Here is a 16,412-nt window from a genome sequence, read left to right as displayed (position 1 = left end):
GAACATTTAGGTAAACAAACCCGCTCCTCAAGCTAAGCTGTCTTTTAGGCCTCACAACCGACAGATGAAAAACAGATGGATTGGAACTGCACAGTGGTCTATGATGACTACTCCATCAATATTAATAGTAGGTGTAATAGAGAATACAATCCTGACATTAAAAGTATCTTACCTGTCGAAGTGTGTAGTGCTGAGCCATGAGGGCCCGCACCATCTCAGGTAGAGCTATGGGAATCCTGGTCAGACGGTCGGAGAATGCTGCCAGCAGCTGCTGAGACTTGTGGAGCCACTCTTGTCTTCCAGTGAAGTGGGACAGACGCAGAAGATTGGAGGCCGAGACGGAGTTAGCGCTGGGCTCTGCTCCATCCTGATCTGTGACATGCAGGGATATACAGTAAATTCGTTAGGCTTTTATAGGTATAGATTTATGTATTTTGCAACACACCCACTCCATTGGTGTAGACTTCCATAGTACAATCGGAAAGGTGGAGTTATTTCACAAAATAGTAAAAGCAGGTTCCAAAACTCCACAAAAAGAGAAACAATAAAAAGGTTATACACTCACCGGCCACTTTATTAGGTACACCTGTCCAACTGGTCGTTAACGCAGATTTCTAATCAGCCAATCACATGGCAGCAAGTCAATGCATTTAGGCATGTAGACACGGTCAAGACGATCTGCTGCAGTTCAAACCGAGCATCAGAATGGGGAAAAAAGGTGATTTAAGTGACTTTGAACGTGGCATGGTTGTTGGTGCCAGGCGGGCTGGTCTGAGTATTTCAGAAACTGCTGATCTACTGGGATTTTCATGCACCACCATCTCTAGGGTTTAAAGAGAATGGTCCAAAAGAGAAAATATCCAGTGAGCGGCAGTTCTGTGGGCGCAAATGCCTTGATGATGCCAGAGGTCAGAGGAGAATGGCCAGATTGGTTGGAGCTGATAGAAAGGCTACAGTAACTGAAATAACCACTTGTTACAACCAAGACATGCAGAAGAGCATCTCTGAATGCACAACACAACGTACCTTGAGGCAGATGGGCTACAGCAGCAGAAGACTACACCAGGTGCCACTCCTGTCAGCTAAGAACAGGAAACTGAGGCTACAATTTGCACATGCTCACCAAAATTGGACAATAGAAGATTGGAAAAACGTTGCCTGGTCTGATGAGTCTCAATTTCTGCTGCCACATTCGGATGGTAGGGTGAGAATTTGGCGTCAACAACATGAAAGCATGGATCCATCATGCCTTGTATCAACGGTTCAGGCTGGTGGTGGTGGTGTAATGGTGTGGGGGATATTTTCAACGCCACAGCCTACCTGAGTATTGTTGCTGATTATGTCCATCCCTTTATGACCACAGTGTACCCATCTTCTGATGGTTACTTCCAGCAGGACAACACGCCATGTCATAAAGCATGAATCATCTCAGACTGGTTTCTTGAACATGACGATGAGTTCACTGAACTCAAATGGTCTCCATAGTCACCAGATCTCAATCCAATAGATCACCTTTGGGATGTGGTGGAACGGGAGATTTGCATAATTGATGTGCAGCTGGCAAATCTGCAGCATCTGTGTGATGCTATCATGTCAATATGGACCAAACTCTCTGAGGAATGTTTCCAGTACCTTGTTGAATCTATGCCACAATGGATTAAGGCAGTTCTGAAGGCAAAAGGGGGTCCAGAAAGGTGTACCTAATAAAGTGGCCGGTGAGTGTATATTAAGGCTATGCCTAAATGCAGGTTGAAAAATAATTAGGTCAGGCGGTCAGTCATTTTGTTGGTTGGAGCTGGTCTAGCTTAGCTAGTGTGAAAAACAGACACAGCATGAAAAAGCTTAAAAATCTCCACGGCAACATGTATTATACATGGGCTGCAATTGGTATTTATTTCAGCTCGCCATTCCGACGAGTTCAAACAAAAACTGCCCCAGTTTGTGATGTGTTACCACCACCACAAGATGACAGCAATGAATCATAAAAACAAAAATAATATTCAAAATAAATAACTGCTGGTGATAGGCACCAGCGTCCCCAGCAGGTACAGACAATGGACGGACAGACGGACGATATAAAAATGTCCAATGTAAGGATAAGCCAATGTACTTTTCAGTTGATATGTACATTGGCTTGAAACACTAAAAATATAGTCATGCAATTGCCATAAAAAACATTACAAAAATTATAGGACAATTGCTGACTGTCCGACATAGTTATAAAGGTTCCTAAAAATGAAATACATTCACAAAGAAAACTTTTTTGAAGAAACCCCGAGTACGTAAAGTTGGACATTTCTTATTGTTTAAAGATACATAGTAACTATTTAAAAAGGGAGAAAATCAAAATCAAACCCACAATATGTGTGTTAACTTAACATATTTTTAAAAAACTATTTCAAAATAAAGAAAATGAAGGAACAGCATTAATAAAGCATGATACAGGTGTCAGTTATAAAGCATAGTCACTTATTAGTACCCCTATTTAAGATTTATAAATCGGCTTAAAAACTTTTTCTACGGTAACATATATCATACTGGAAAATGGAAACCTTTAATTGCATTGTTACATTCATTTAGTAAAGGAAAAAATGTGTTTTACTAAAGTAGGTTCTACAACTGTTGGTACTTCTAGGTGGTAATACTCCCTCTCTTATAATATTTCAGACATTGGACCAGATAGACACAGCGATCTCTGACTTTTCCTTTCACCAGAGTCCTGGTTCCTTTCTTATGCCATCTTCTTATCAGCTCCCCTAAAGGTTTTCCACAGAATTTAGGTTGAGAGACAGGAATAGCCATTGAAGAATATTAGTTTAGATGTCTAGTAACCCCTTTCTATATTGATTTGCCATAAACTTTGAATCGTTATCCTACAGAAAGTCCAGATCGTTTCCTTTTCTTCTTAGCACGGCCATCTGGAGCATGTGTTCCTAAAAAGCTCAATCATAAACTCATCTTTCTTGTTCGTGTTCCTCAACAAGTGTATGAGTCTGGTATGCCATAACTAGTTGAAGCAATACTAGCAGAATGTGGCAATTAGAAGCGGTGAAGATGCAGGGAAATCAATCAAATAAAAAAAACTTCAAAAACTGATATACTAAAAATAGATACAGGTCCTTCTCATAATATTAGCATATTGTGATAAAGTTCATTATTTTCCATAATGTCATGATGAAAATTTAACATTCATATATTTTAGATTCATTGCACACTAACTGAAATATTTCAGGTCTTTTATTGTCTTAATACGGCTGATTTTGGCATACAGCTCATGAAAACCCAAAATTCCTATCTCACAAAATTAGCATATTTCATCCGACCAATAAAAGATAAGTGTTTTTAATACAAAAAACGTCAACCTTCAAATAATCATGTACAGTTATGCACTCAATACTTGGTCAGGAATCCTTTGGCAGAAATGACTGCTTCAATGCGGCGTGGCATGGAGGCAATCAGCCTGTGGCACTGCTGAGGTCTTATGGAGGCCCAGGATGCTTCAATAGCGGCCTTTAGCTCATCCAGAGTGTTGGGTCTTGAGTCTCTCAACGTTCTCTTCACAATATCCCACAGATTCTCTATGGGTTCCTATCTCACAAAATTAGCATATCATTAAAAGGGTCTCTAAACGAGCTATGAACCTAATCATCTGAATCAACGAGTTAACTCTAAACACCTGCAAAAGATTCCTGAGGCCTTTAAAACTCCCAGCCTGGTTCATCACTCAAAACCCCAATCATGGGTAAGACTGCCGACCTGACCGCTGTCCAGAAGGCCACTATTGACACCCTCAAGCAAGAGGGTAAGACACAGAAAGAAATTTCTGAACGAATAGGCTGTTCCCAGAGTGCTGTATCAAGGCACCTCAGTGGGAAGTCTGTGGGAAGGAAAAAGTGTGTCAGAAAACGCTGCACAACGAGAAGAGGTGACTGGACCCTGAGGAAGATTGTGGAGAAGGGCCGGTTCCAGACATTGGGGGACCTGCGGAAGCAGTGGACTGAGTCCAGAGTAGAAACATCCAGAGCCACCGTGCACAGCCGTGTGCAGGAAATGGGCTACAGGTGCCGCATTCCCCAGGTCAAGCCACTTGTGAACCAGAAACAGCGGCAGAAGCGCCTGACCTGGGCTACAGAGAAGCAGCACTGGACTGTTGCTCAGTGGTCCAAAGTACTTTTTTCGGATGAAAGCAAATTCTGCATGTCATTCGGAAATCAAGGTGCCAGAGTCTGGAGGAAGACTGGGGAGAAGGAAATGCCAAAATGCCAGAAGTCCAGTGTCAAGTACCCACAGTCAGTGATGGTCTGGGGTGCCGTGTCAGCTGCTGGTGTTGGTCCACTGTGTTTTATCAAGGGCAGGGTCAATGCAGCTAGCTATCAGGAGATTTTGGAGCACTTCATGCTTCCATCTGCTGAAAAGCTTTATGGAGATGAAGATTTCATTTTTCAGCACGACCTGGCACCTGCTCACAGTGCCAAAACCACTGGTAAATGGTTTACTGACCATGGTATCACTGTACTCAATTGGCCTGCCAACTCTCCTGACCTGAACCCCATAGAGAATCTGTGGGATATTGTGAAGAGAACGTTGAGAGACTCAAGACCCAACACTCTGGATGAGCTAAAGGCCGCTATCGAAGCATCCTGGGCCTCCATAAGACCTCAGCAGTGCCACAGGCTGATTGCCTCCATGCCACGCCGCATTGAAGCAGTCATTTCTGCCAAAGGATTCCTGACCAAGTATTGAGTGCATAACTGTACATGATTATTTGAAGGTTGACGTTTTTTGTATTAAAAACACTTTTCTTTTATTGGTCGGATGAAATATGCTAATTTTGTGAGATAGGAATTTTGGGTTTTCATGAGCTGTATGCCACAATCATCTGTATTAAGACAATAAAAGACCTGAAATATTTCAGTTAGTGTGCAATGAATCTAAAATTCATGAATGTTAAATTTTCCTCATTACATTATGGAAAATAATGAACTTTATCACAATATGCTAATATTTTGAGAAGGATCTGTATGTATCTGTTTCAGTTATGTGGATGATTGTAATCAGTGTCACCATTTGCTTTAGCCACATTAGCATCACTGTTACCATCCATCATGGCTTGTGCATTGTTTGAGTCATAATCTGACCCAAACATTTAAACATGCAGCCCTTGAAATTGGATTGCTCCCTCTGGCTCCTTTTTGTTATATTCTACTGAAACTGACTTGTATTCCTTCAGGAAAAGGTTGGTCTGACCAGGTGAAAATGACCTGACTGAATCTTTCAGAACTTGCTAATTTAACACAGCATCACCCTGAAACTAGTAGTACTGATCTTGTAATTCATATTCTGTTGTGTTTTTATTGGAATTGTACACTTGATGAAATAGTAATAACCCCTCTAGCTATGTGCTAGAGAAAGCATGAAAAGAAGTCCAACTGCAATGGATTCAAGCATTTAGGATTATTATGTCTTGGATGACCGAGGTCCTAAACCAACCTCATGTTGTTGGGATTATGAATCTGAAAATATTATTTAATATTAATATTTTATCAAATAATATTTTGGTTTGTTAAGGGTTGTCCTGTGAATACCAGCCCACTAAGGTGATGGTATTAGGACAAAATAAAAAGGTGTGAGACGAGCTCTGACATTATTGAACATCATAAACTCTGCACACACATCAAATTAATTCACACAATTTCTTAAAATACAAGAATTTATTTAAAAAAATAAGTCAACAAAAAGTCAAACAAATTTCAGTCAACAAACTCTTTACTAATGGACTATGTACAATATCAACAAGTTGATTAAAGATGATTGAAAACCATGACCAAAAGAGTGATGCAATATTACCATGCAATGTTTATGTTTGAGCCGTACACAATAAAGTTTGTCTTAACTTTAAAAACACACAAACACAGAACACAAACTGAACACGTGTGCTGCAGATATTCTGCTAGCACCAAGATAGCTGAATTCAACACAAACAAAACCAAACTTCTTAAAATGAAAAAGGTTTAGATCATTTCAATCTAAATCTTTCTATTTTTCTGCTCTGCCCAAACCCTAACCTCATGAACTATGGTGAGGAACGTTGTCCAAGCGACGATGAAGTTTGAAGAGAGCTCTGTGAACAAAGGGTTACCACTGGAGCAGTGGCTGGAAGACGGCTCGTTCTGTCCGCTGACCACACTGCACGTTAACTGCCGTAATGCGGCTACTCATTCGTCCTCCTCTCAGGCAAGGAAAACTGCTTCACTCGGCTTGTAGAGACAGCGTCTCTGTAGGGACTTCTCTGGGACACCGTTTGCTTTTGCAGGCCTGAGAGAGAAAGTCAAGCCAGGCGTGTACCTTAATTTCCCTTTTTACGAATGAATACTGGGTACACAAACAGTTATTCACTCATACTTAACTTGTGCATATGATTGCGTGATCTTATGACACTCTTGGATCCAGTTGAAGAGTTATGTCTGTTTGCCAGCAAAGAGACATTAGCGCGGTGGGCCTCCCCTATCCTGGTCCCGCAGAGGAGCAGTGGAAAGAGGTCGGTTTGTTGGAGAGGGGGTGCTCTTATTCAGACAGTGGCATCATGGGAAGTCTGCTGCCAGCCCCCTTTCCTCAGTTTCTGGAAGTCAATTAAATGCAATTTATTTGGAAAGTTCCAGAAAAGTGTGTACTGGAGTTTTAATGTTGTTTCCATGGCTGGGTCCCAACAATGTTAATAGAAATGTGATCTATTCCTACAAACTACAGACCCTGAAATCAACTCTTAAGACAACTGATGAATAGACTAAGTATGCTTGAGGAAATCTTTGGTCAACAAGCCGTTCATATAATCATGAAGACCTTATAAAAGTGTGTTTTGTGTTCTATCCTCCCTCGAACACACATTCATCCCAAAGCTGAAGTGTGTTGTTATGTGCACTGTTAAGTGACCAGTATTTTATCTTAGTTAGAGCTTAGGGGCAACCTACAAATGACCTTTAACCTCTCAACACGTCTGCATCCCAGAAAGGGTCTGATACCTGCATTTCTGATTGTGTGTGAGGAAACAGCTCTGACTTCAGTGTTGAAAGCTGCTTTTACGTCTGACTGCATACCTTGGACAAAACCTAAAAATAGCAACAATAACCCAACAGAATTATTTACTCAAAGCCACATAAACTGCACCACATAATGCATATTCAGTTGTTTTTACGACGAGCATGAATTAAAAATCACAAAGACACACGTGCACATCAATGCATGAGCGACTGGCAAAAATAGCTCTCACCTGGCAGTATGTTACAGCTCTTTGTGAGCCCCATGGCAGACAGGATTTTAACGTACCTTCAAGAGTACACACACCACGGTTTGGAAGGGGAAGTGTCGCTTTCCACAAGTCACGTTTTTCTCCTCTTAAAGAGCCCCGTGAAAAGGAGGTCAGAAACACACACATACTGTTGTAAAGGAAATTGTTGCGATCATAAACAAAGAATAAAGTTAAAGAATAAAACTCCCCCTACACTTTCATCAAGTTTTAATGTCATAACAGTTTTTTTCAACTGATGCACCCTTTAAGTTGATGCATCTGTAACATATTTATTTCACCTGGGAGTACATCTAAAAGTGCAGCACTGCCTCAAGAGAGAGAGAGAACAGTTTGCAGTCTCAGGAAACTCAGCTAACTGAAAAAAAAAAGATCCAAAGAAAAGCGGGACAGAGAGTGTGGATGATTTTAGACTTCCCTTTCCAACACAAACACACACACGGGTGTCCGGCAAGGCTGGGACACGTACAGAGGCAGCGAGGGAGGTAATCTGTCTACTGCTGACAGGCTACGCTGCTGGGACAGGCGTCCAACACTGCAGCGGCTGGAGCGTCGCTAATGGGTTTCAACCCAATGCAACGAGACACCATAATGGCAATGAAAGTCCCCTCAGATGGGAAACCACTCTCACGTCACCTCCGATAAAATATAAGTGGAAAAACTGCTTGGGACACATGAGCACAAATTTACATGCATCCTGTCTGATCTATGTACTGTTTAGCAGAAAAACAGGGTCAGGAGTATTTATAAGAAAAAAAAAGTTTAAGTTATTGGATGCAAAAGCTCTGCCTATGATTGTTTTAAGGAAAAATGCACACATAAACACCAAAGCACTGTACTTTCTAATGGATAGAAAAAAAGAAAGCAAGAGAGCATACAAGTTAATGACAGCAATACCTCTGTCAGTGACTATATCTACGAAAGTACAAACAGACTGGGCCAAGGGTACTTTCTATGAGGAACAGAAATGAAGGTGAGCACACAAAATTAATAGCAGCAATAATTGCATCAGTAATGTCATATAAGAAAGACAGACAGCTGAACACAAAACAATGAGCCAGGATCACATTCTATGTGGAAAAAAAAAAACTAAAAAGAAAGTAACAGTACACAAAGTTCGAAGCTGCTCACCCAGGTTGGATGATAAAAAGCTTTGGAGTCAAGAAATCATTTAACCGGAACCTGTCTAACATGTAGAAAGAAAAAAAAAATTATCTCAAAAAGCAGCACATCACGCCACAGCCTATAGAAATTTAACAACAGATGATAAGCTAAGTCATTAACATCTACCAGTCTGGAAAGGGGGTAGAAAACCAGTTCTAAGATTTTGGGACTCCAGTGAACTACAGTGAGAGCCATAATCCACAACTGGAGAAAAAAAAATGCTAGAGTGGTGAACCTTCAATGGGGATGCCTCAAAATACTCCAAGAGCACAACTCATCCAGGATGTCACAAAAGAACCCACAAGAAAATCTAAAACACTGGAGGACTTACTTAGTGAAGGTCAATGTTCATGATACAACAAAAGCAAAAAGACTGAGAAAAAAGACTTCCAAGGGAGAATTCCAAAGTCAAAACCACTGCTGAGAAAAACAATGCAAATGCTGGGGGGGACGGTTCACACAAATAACGGTTCAGTACGTATTCAGGTTAAAAGTCTCAGATTGATACATGTTTCAATGAATAAAAAAATATATATATACAATTTGTTTTTTATTTGCATCCACAGTAAACAAAGAATCTTTTTTCATTTCTGAAATTAATTTATTTTTCTATGTTCTAAAACTTTAAAAAGGCGGAAGGCATAAAACAGCTTTCTAGGACTTCCTTCTTACACATCTGGAATATTAAGATTAAGATTAGATTAAGATTAGAAAGATCCTGTCCAGGAATGACACAAAAAATCGAATCTATTCATTTGATACTAAAGGCTGGACTATTGTAATTCTTTACTATCAGGATGTCCACAAAATGCAGTTCAAAGCCTTCAGCTGATCCAAAACGCTGCAGCAAAGGTTCTGATGAAAATAAAAAGAGATCATATTTCTCCTATTTTAGCTTCTCTTGATTGGCTCCCTGTTAAATCTAGAATAGAATTTAAAATGATTCTTCTCACATTTAAAGCCCTTAATGATCAAGCTCCACCATACTGTATGTAAGAGATCTGATTGATAACAGAGCACTTTGTTCTCAGACTGCAGGTTTACTGGTGGTTCCTAAACTCCATGGAAATAGAATGGGGGCAGATCCTTTAGTTACCACTTGAAAACGGTCAATGTTAATGTTTAGAAATTCTTTAATAACAATGTGGCTATATTTGAGAATAAAATATGTTTAAATGACTTGAGTTGAGTTGTTTTGATATTTCGACTGTCGAGTGTTTTATCTGTGGGAAAATAATCTGTGGGCTTTCTGGAAAGCGTGTGCCTTATTACACCTGATGTAAATACAGCATTTCAAATGAAGAACACCACACAGACAGTCACACAGGATTCTTCAGGAATTTCAAATTCCTGAAGAATCCTGTGTTCCATCGTAATTGATGGAACCATAAATTCTACTCTTTGGCAGAAAATCCTGAGGGAAAATGTCCAGCTATTAGTCCGTGACCTTAACTTCAAGCAAACTTGGTTGTGTGCCAGGACAATGATGTAAATCACCTCTGAAAGGTTCAAGAAAACAAAACAAAGGATTTGGTACTAGACTTTGGTCTAGCCAAAGTCTGGACTAAAATCCTGTTTAGTTGGTCATGCTCGAAAACCCTATAATGTGGCTAATTTTAAACAATTCTGCACAGAAGAGTGAGGCAAAAATCATAAACAGACATATTAAAAACTTCCAGCCAATAAGTTTTTTTTTTGTTTGTTTATTTTTTACTTGGGGTCAGGTTAGTTTGGATAGGTTATTTCTTTAATAAATTAAATCATCATTTAAAATATGCTTTTCCTATCTTTCTATTCGCTTACCCTATCTTTCTGTTTGTATGGGATTAAAATTACTTTAATTATCTTAAACATGTGTGACAAAAAAGCAAAAATAAAAATAAAATCAGTCACACCACTGGAATTTTGTCAATGACTTTATAAATGAAACATAGCTAAACACAGAAGCACTGAGCCAGGAGTTTGTCAAGAAAAAGAGCACACAAATTCAATGGCACCAATATCTTTAGCAATAACTTAATCCAGGAAAAAGACACAATTGAACACAGAAGCACTGAGCCAGGTAAAGCCAGTAAAACAACAATAAGAAGTTATTCATCCATCTGAGACATGCGTTTGAAAGCAAAAGCGTGACAGGCGACGAGATCCAAACTGGAAGCTTTGGCCCGACTGATCAAAGGAAAGTTGCAAGTTTACAAGGTGTCAGCCTCTCTGGCCTGCCAGTGGCCATCAGTTAGAGAAGGGCAGTGGCAGCTGAAGACAGGCCAGAGTACACATCACTTATATTTATATCCTATCAGAGCTTTTTTCTACATGCTCAAAACATTCAAAAGATATGTTCTTATTTTAAAATGATGAATGCTGGGAAATCCTGTCAGAAATGTGCATATGTGGACATGTAATATGTTTATTTTAGCTTATATATTATAGCTATTCTGTGATAACAAATACTCATTTGAATAAATTAAAACATACTAATCAAACTGCGCTTCTATACTAATGAAAAAAAAATCCTGTCTTGCTGTCAATTAAAAGTAGCGAGTTGTTTAAAATTAAAATTGACTCCAACAGATTATTTTACCTGTTTGAATTAAGGATTACACAAGAAAGGGAAAAGTAACAAATTAGAAGGAAAAAACTGATTTGGCTAGTGAGAGATGAGATGAGTGAGGAAGCGGATTTCAGACTCCAGCTGTACTTTACGGTGCTGTTCCAATCTGTCAAAAGCAGATGGACTGAGAGACAGACTGGAGACATGTTTGACAGCTCTGGTGATCAAAGCAGCTCAAGAGGCAGGGCATCATTCTAGTAGGGCTTTTTATGGGAGAGAGGTTCAACCTGAGTGAGAGACAGTTGCAGTGATCTTAGGGTGAATGGAGGAGTTCAATATTCCACTCTTCTTTTTTTTATCCTTCATCTAGTCACCTATTAGTCCATCTAACTATTGCTGGCAGCATCTTTTCTTCAAGTGTAGCAAATGAGGGAACCTGGCAGGGATATTAAAGTAAAGGCTTCCAGATCCTCTGAGTTTGTAGCAATCAATATGATGGCGGGTAAAGGAAGGAAAGCAACAGATTCATGATGTATGAATAAATTAGTAATTAACTGACAAAAACTGTCTTTTGTGCGAATACCACAGTCCTCTGTTCATACCTCTTCTTTTCACCCAGGTTTAGCCAAACAGTCCTGATGCACAACCATCTGCAGGGTTTGTACGATTCAAACCAATACATTTATTCAGTGTTCTACGCTATTCATCCTTCAGACTGGTCAAACTACAAAGGTCCACTGCAGAAGGAGTTCTAATCATCTACCTGTCCATCAATCCTTTCTTTCACCCCTGGAGCTACTAACCCCTGCAGCAAACTGATGCAGCCAGTTTTTCAAGCATTTCTTATAAAATATTAATGCCACATCAAGGTAAAACCAAGGTTCAACAGCATCAACGATGGTGGTTTATCTTCAACATAGAGGGTGATCCATATCTGCACCATACCTTGCTAAAGTATTCATAACCAATGAACCTTTTCACATTTTGTAATTTAACAACCGCAAACTTTGATGTATTTTACTGGGAATTTATGTGATGGAGCAGCACAATGTCATTGGGAAGGAAAACCATTTCAGGGCTTGAATTTTGCAGGGATAGACTTCTGAAACATGTGGCATTCAATTACAGCTGCAGGTCTTTCAGGGCAGTTCTTTTTATTTAACCTTTATTTATACAGGTTGCCTTGAGATCTAAGTTCTCATTTGCAAGAGAGATCTGTCTGAATAAAACTAAAAAGTTACAAACACAGTAGCAATACAAATAATAAAAACATTCAATTCAAACTAAATAAGCAAATAAAATATAACCTAATAAAGAGAGCAAGCTTCATAGGATAATTCCTCAATTTTTCTTAACATACATTTTCGCTGTCCCAAAGGAATCAACGTAAATAGTTTCAGGTCCTGCTGTAGAGTGTTCCAAGTTGGTCGGGCAGAGTAAGAAAATGCTTTATTCCCCAAGTTCTGATCATACTAACAGAACACTGAAGGGAATGAAGTCCTGAGAGCGAGGTCTGTGGCTGGACTGTTTAAGTGACATGTGGGAGGATACATAAGGTGGGAACAGCCCAAGGATAGGTTTATAGTAGAAAATGTATCAATGCAAGAGTCTGCGGATTGATAATGCTGGCCAGTTCACTTGAGAAAATAAAGTACAGTGATGAGTGAGAGATTTATACCTGGTTATGAACCGTAATTCTTTATGGTAGACAGCATCCAACATATGAAGGTGCATTCATTGCTTTGCCAACTTTGCACATCTAGAGAAGTTTCGGCCTTCTTTGCAAAATGGCTCAAACTCAGACTCATTAGGAAGTAGAGGCAGAGCACGCACCACATTCAGTACGCAGCGGCTATTCATCCTCAATGCAGCCGTCCGTTTGATTCCCAACTTTGTGACCTGTGCAGCATGGCTGACTCTTTTCTGGTCTGATCACTGTGAATGAGGGCCACTAATGCAACAAAATCTTAAAAAAAATCTTAACCTCACTTAGATTGACAGGATTAATCTGTGAACATCAGTTCTCTATTATTTTCTTTTCTCAGCTGGATTATAGTCTGGACGTTGACTGGATCATTCAAACACATGGATATGCTATGATCTAAACCATTCCATTGTAGCTCAGGTTGTGTTTAGTGTGCTCTCCTAGAAGGTGAATCTCTGCCCCAATCTCACGTTTTTTGTAACCTCGTCTTTTCCAGGATTGTCCTGTATAGCTCTATCCATCTTCCCATCACCTCCGACCATCTGCTTTGCTTCTGCTGAGGAGAAGCATCCCAACAGCAAGATGCAGCCCCCACCATGTTTTACACTCGGAAAGGTATAATTAAGATGTTATTTTTCTGGCCCACAGTGATCAATTTTGGTCTAACTCAACTTCTTCTTCCAGGTTTGCTCCCAAACAAACTTAGAACAAGCTTTCGTATGGCTTCTTTCCCCAACAATGGCTTTCTTCCATAAAGGACAGAGTTGTGGAGGGCAGGACTAATACAGTGGGGAGAACAAGTAATTTGATACACTATCGATTTTGCAGGTTTTCCCACTTGCAAAGCATGTAGAAGTCTTCAATTTTTATCATAGGTATTCTTTAACTGTGAGTGACGGAATCTAAAACAAAATTCCAGAAAATCACAGTGTGTGATTTTTAAGTAATTCATTTGCATTTTAGAGGGGAGAGTGGAGCAGATCGACAGACAGATCGGTGCGGCTGCCGCAGTAATGGGGATGCTGTCGTGAAGAGAGAGCTCAGCCGAAAAGCGGCTCTCGATTTACCGGTCGGTCTACGTTCCTACCCTCACCTATGGCCATGGACTTTGGGCCAAGACTGAAAGAGAATGAGATTCTGGATACAAGCGGCTGAAATGAGCTTCCTCTGTAGGGTGGCCGGGCACTCCCTTAGAGATAGGGTGAGGAGCTCAGCTATCCGGGAGGGGCTCGGAGTAGAGCCGCTGCTCCTCCACATCGAGAGGAGCCAGTTGAGGTGGCTCGGGCATCTATACCGGATGCCTCCTGGACGCCTTCCTTGGGAGGTGCTCCAGGCACGTCCCACCGGGAGGAGGCCCAGGGGACAACCCAGGACACGCTGGAAGGACTATGTTTCTCAGCTGGCCTGGGAACGCCTTGGGCTCCCCCCAGAGGAACTGGAGGAGGTGTCTAGGGAGAGGGACGTCTGGGTGTCTCTACTGAGTCTGCTGCCCCCATGACCCGGTCCCGGATAAAGCGTAAGATGACGAGCACGAGTAATTTGCATTGTATTGCATGAAATAAGTATTTGCAAGTAGTAAGCAAGTAAGCTGCTTGTAAGTATCACCTACCAACCGGTAAGAATCCCGGCTCTCACAGGCCTGTTAGTTCTTCTTTAAGAAGCCCTCTGGTTTCACTCATTACCTGTATTAACTGCACCTGTTTGACCTCGTTATCTATACAAATGAGACCTGTACACACACTCTATCAAGCAAACTCCAACCTCTCCACAATGGCCAAGACCATAGAGCTGTGTTAGGACATCAGGGATAAAATAGTAGACCTGCACAAGGCTGGGATGGGCTGCAAGAAAATAGCAACTGTTGGCACAATTCTAAGAAAACGGAAGAAGTTCAAGATGACGGTCCATCTCCCTCAGTCTGGGGCTCCATGCAAGATCTCACCTCGTGAGGCTTTAATGATCATGAGGAAGCATGAGGGATCAGCCCAGAACTACACGGCAGGACCTGGTCAATGACCTAAAGAGAGCAGGGACCACAGTGTCAAAGAAGTCTGTTAGTAACACACTACGCCACCATGGATTCAAATCCTGCAGTGCACGCAAGGTCCTCCTGCTCAAGCCAGCGAATGTTCAGGCCCATCTGAAGTTTGCTAATGACCATCTGGATGATCCAGAGAAGGAATGGGAGAAAGTCATGTGGTCTGATGAGACAAAAATAGAGCTTTTTGGTCTAAACTCCATGAAGCATGGAGGTGGAAACATCATTCTTTGGGGATGCTTCTCTGCGAAGGGGACAGGACAACTACACAGTATTGAGGGATGGATGGGGCCATGTAATGGGAGATCTTAGCCAACAACCTCCTTCCCTCAGTAACAGCATTGAAGATGGGTACTGGCTGGGTCTTCCAGCATGACAACGACCTGAAGCACACAGCCAGGGCAACTAAGGAGCGGCTCTGTAAGAAGCAACTCAATGTCCTGGAATGGTCTTGCCAGTCTCCAGACCTGAACCTAATTGAAAATCTTTGGAGGGAGCTGAAAGTCCGTATTGCCCAGCGTCAGCCCCATAACCTAAAGGATCTGGAGAAGATCTGTATGGAGGAGCGGTCCAACATCCTTACTGCAGTGTGTGCAAACCTCGTCAAGAACGACAGGAAACGTCTGATATCTGTAATAGCAAACAAAGGTTTCTGTACCAAAAATTAGGTTTTGTTTTTCTGATGTATCAAATACTTATGCAATAAAATGCAAATTACAGGTCCTTCTCAAAATATTAGCATATTGTGATAAAGTTCATTATTTTCCATAATGTCATGATGAAAATTTAACATTCATATATTTTAGATTCATTGCATACTAACTGAAATATTTCAGGTCTTTTATTGTCTTAATACGGATGATTTTGGCATACAGCTCATGAAAACCCAAAATTCCTATCTCACAAAATTAGTATATCATTAAAAGGGTCTCTAAACGAGCTATGAACCTAATCATCTGAATCAACGAGTTAACTCTAAACACCTGCAAAAGATTCCTGAGGCCTTTAAAACTCCCAGCCTGGTTCATCACTCAAAACCCCAATCATGGGTAAGACTGCCGACCTGACTGCTGTCCAGAAGGCCACTATTGACACCCTCAAGCAAGAGGGTAAGACACAGAAAGAGATTTCTGAACGAATAGGCTGTTCCCAGAGTGCTGTATCAAGGCACCTCAGTGGGAAGTCTGTGGGAAGGAAAAAGTGTGGCAGAAAACGCTGCACAACGAGAAGAGGTGACCGGACCCTGAGGAAGATTGTGGAGAAGGGCCAATTCCAGACCTTGGGGGACCTGCGGAAGCAGTGGACTGAGTCTGGAGTAGAAACATCCAGAGCCACCGTGCACAGGCGTGTGCAGGAAATGGGTTACAGGTGCCGCATTCCCCAGGTCAAGCCACTTTTGAACCAGAAACAGCGGCAGAAGCGCCTGACTTGGGCTACAGAGAAGCAGCACTGGACTGTTGCTCAGTGGTCCAAAGTACTTTTTTCGGATGAAAGCAAATTCTGCATGTCATTCGGAAATCAAGGTGCCAGAGTCTGGAGGAAGACTGGGGAGAAGGAAATGCCAAAATGCCAGAAGTCCAGTGTCAAGTACCCACAGTCAGTGATGGTCTGGGGTGCCGTGTCAGCTGCTGGTATTGGTCCACTGTGTTTT

General features: G+C 41.2%; 1 protein-coding gene across 7 annotated transcripts in view; it reads right to left on the bottom strand.

Moving 5' to 3' along the window:
- Positions 1-16,412, bottom strand: part of spata20 (spermatogenesis associated 20) — a 70,473-nt gene that overhangs the window by 28,612 nt on the left and 25,449 nt on the right. For 6 of the 7 annotated variants that reach the window (XM_047377300.1, XM_047377303.1, XM_047377302.1 and 3 more), the window contains one exon: positions 173-372. In XM_047377300.1, the coding sequence (XP_047233256.1) occupies positions 173-372 (200 nt within the window). Of the gene's footprint in view, positions 1-172; positions 373-6,559; positions 6,620-16,412 lie in introns of those variants that run through there. The other variant, XM_047377307.1, reaches the window with a different exon arrangement.

This window comes from Girardinichthys multiradiatus, chromosome 10, assembly GCF_021462225.1.
Source record: "Girardinichthys multiradiatus isolate DD_20200921_A chromosome 10, DD_fGirMul_XY1, whole genome shotgun sequence".
Taxonomy (NCBI): Eukaryota; Metazoa; Chordata; class Actinopteri; order Cyprinodontiformes; family Goodeidae; genus Girardinichthys; species Girardinichthys multiradiatus.
The sequence above is the reverse complement of the archived record's forward strand: the minus strand, read 5'-3'. Positions and strand labels throughout refer to the sequence as shown.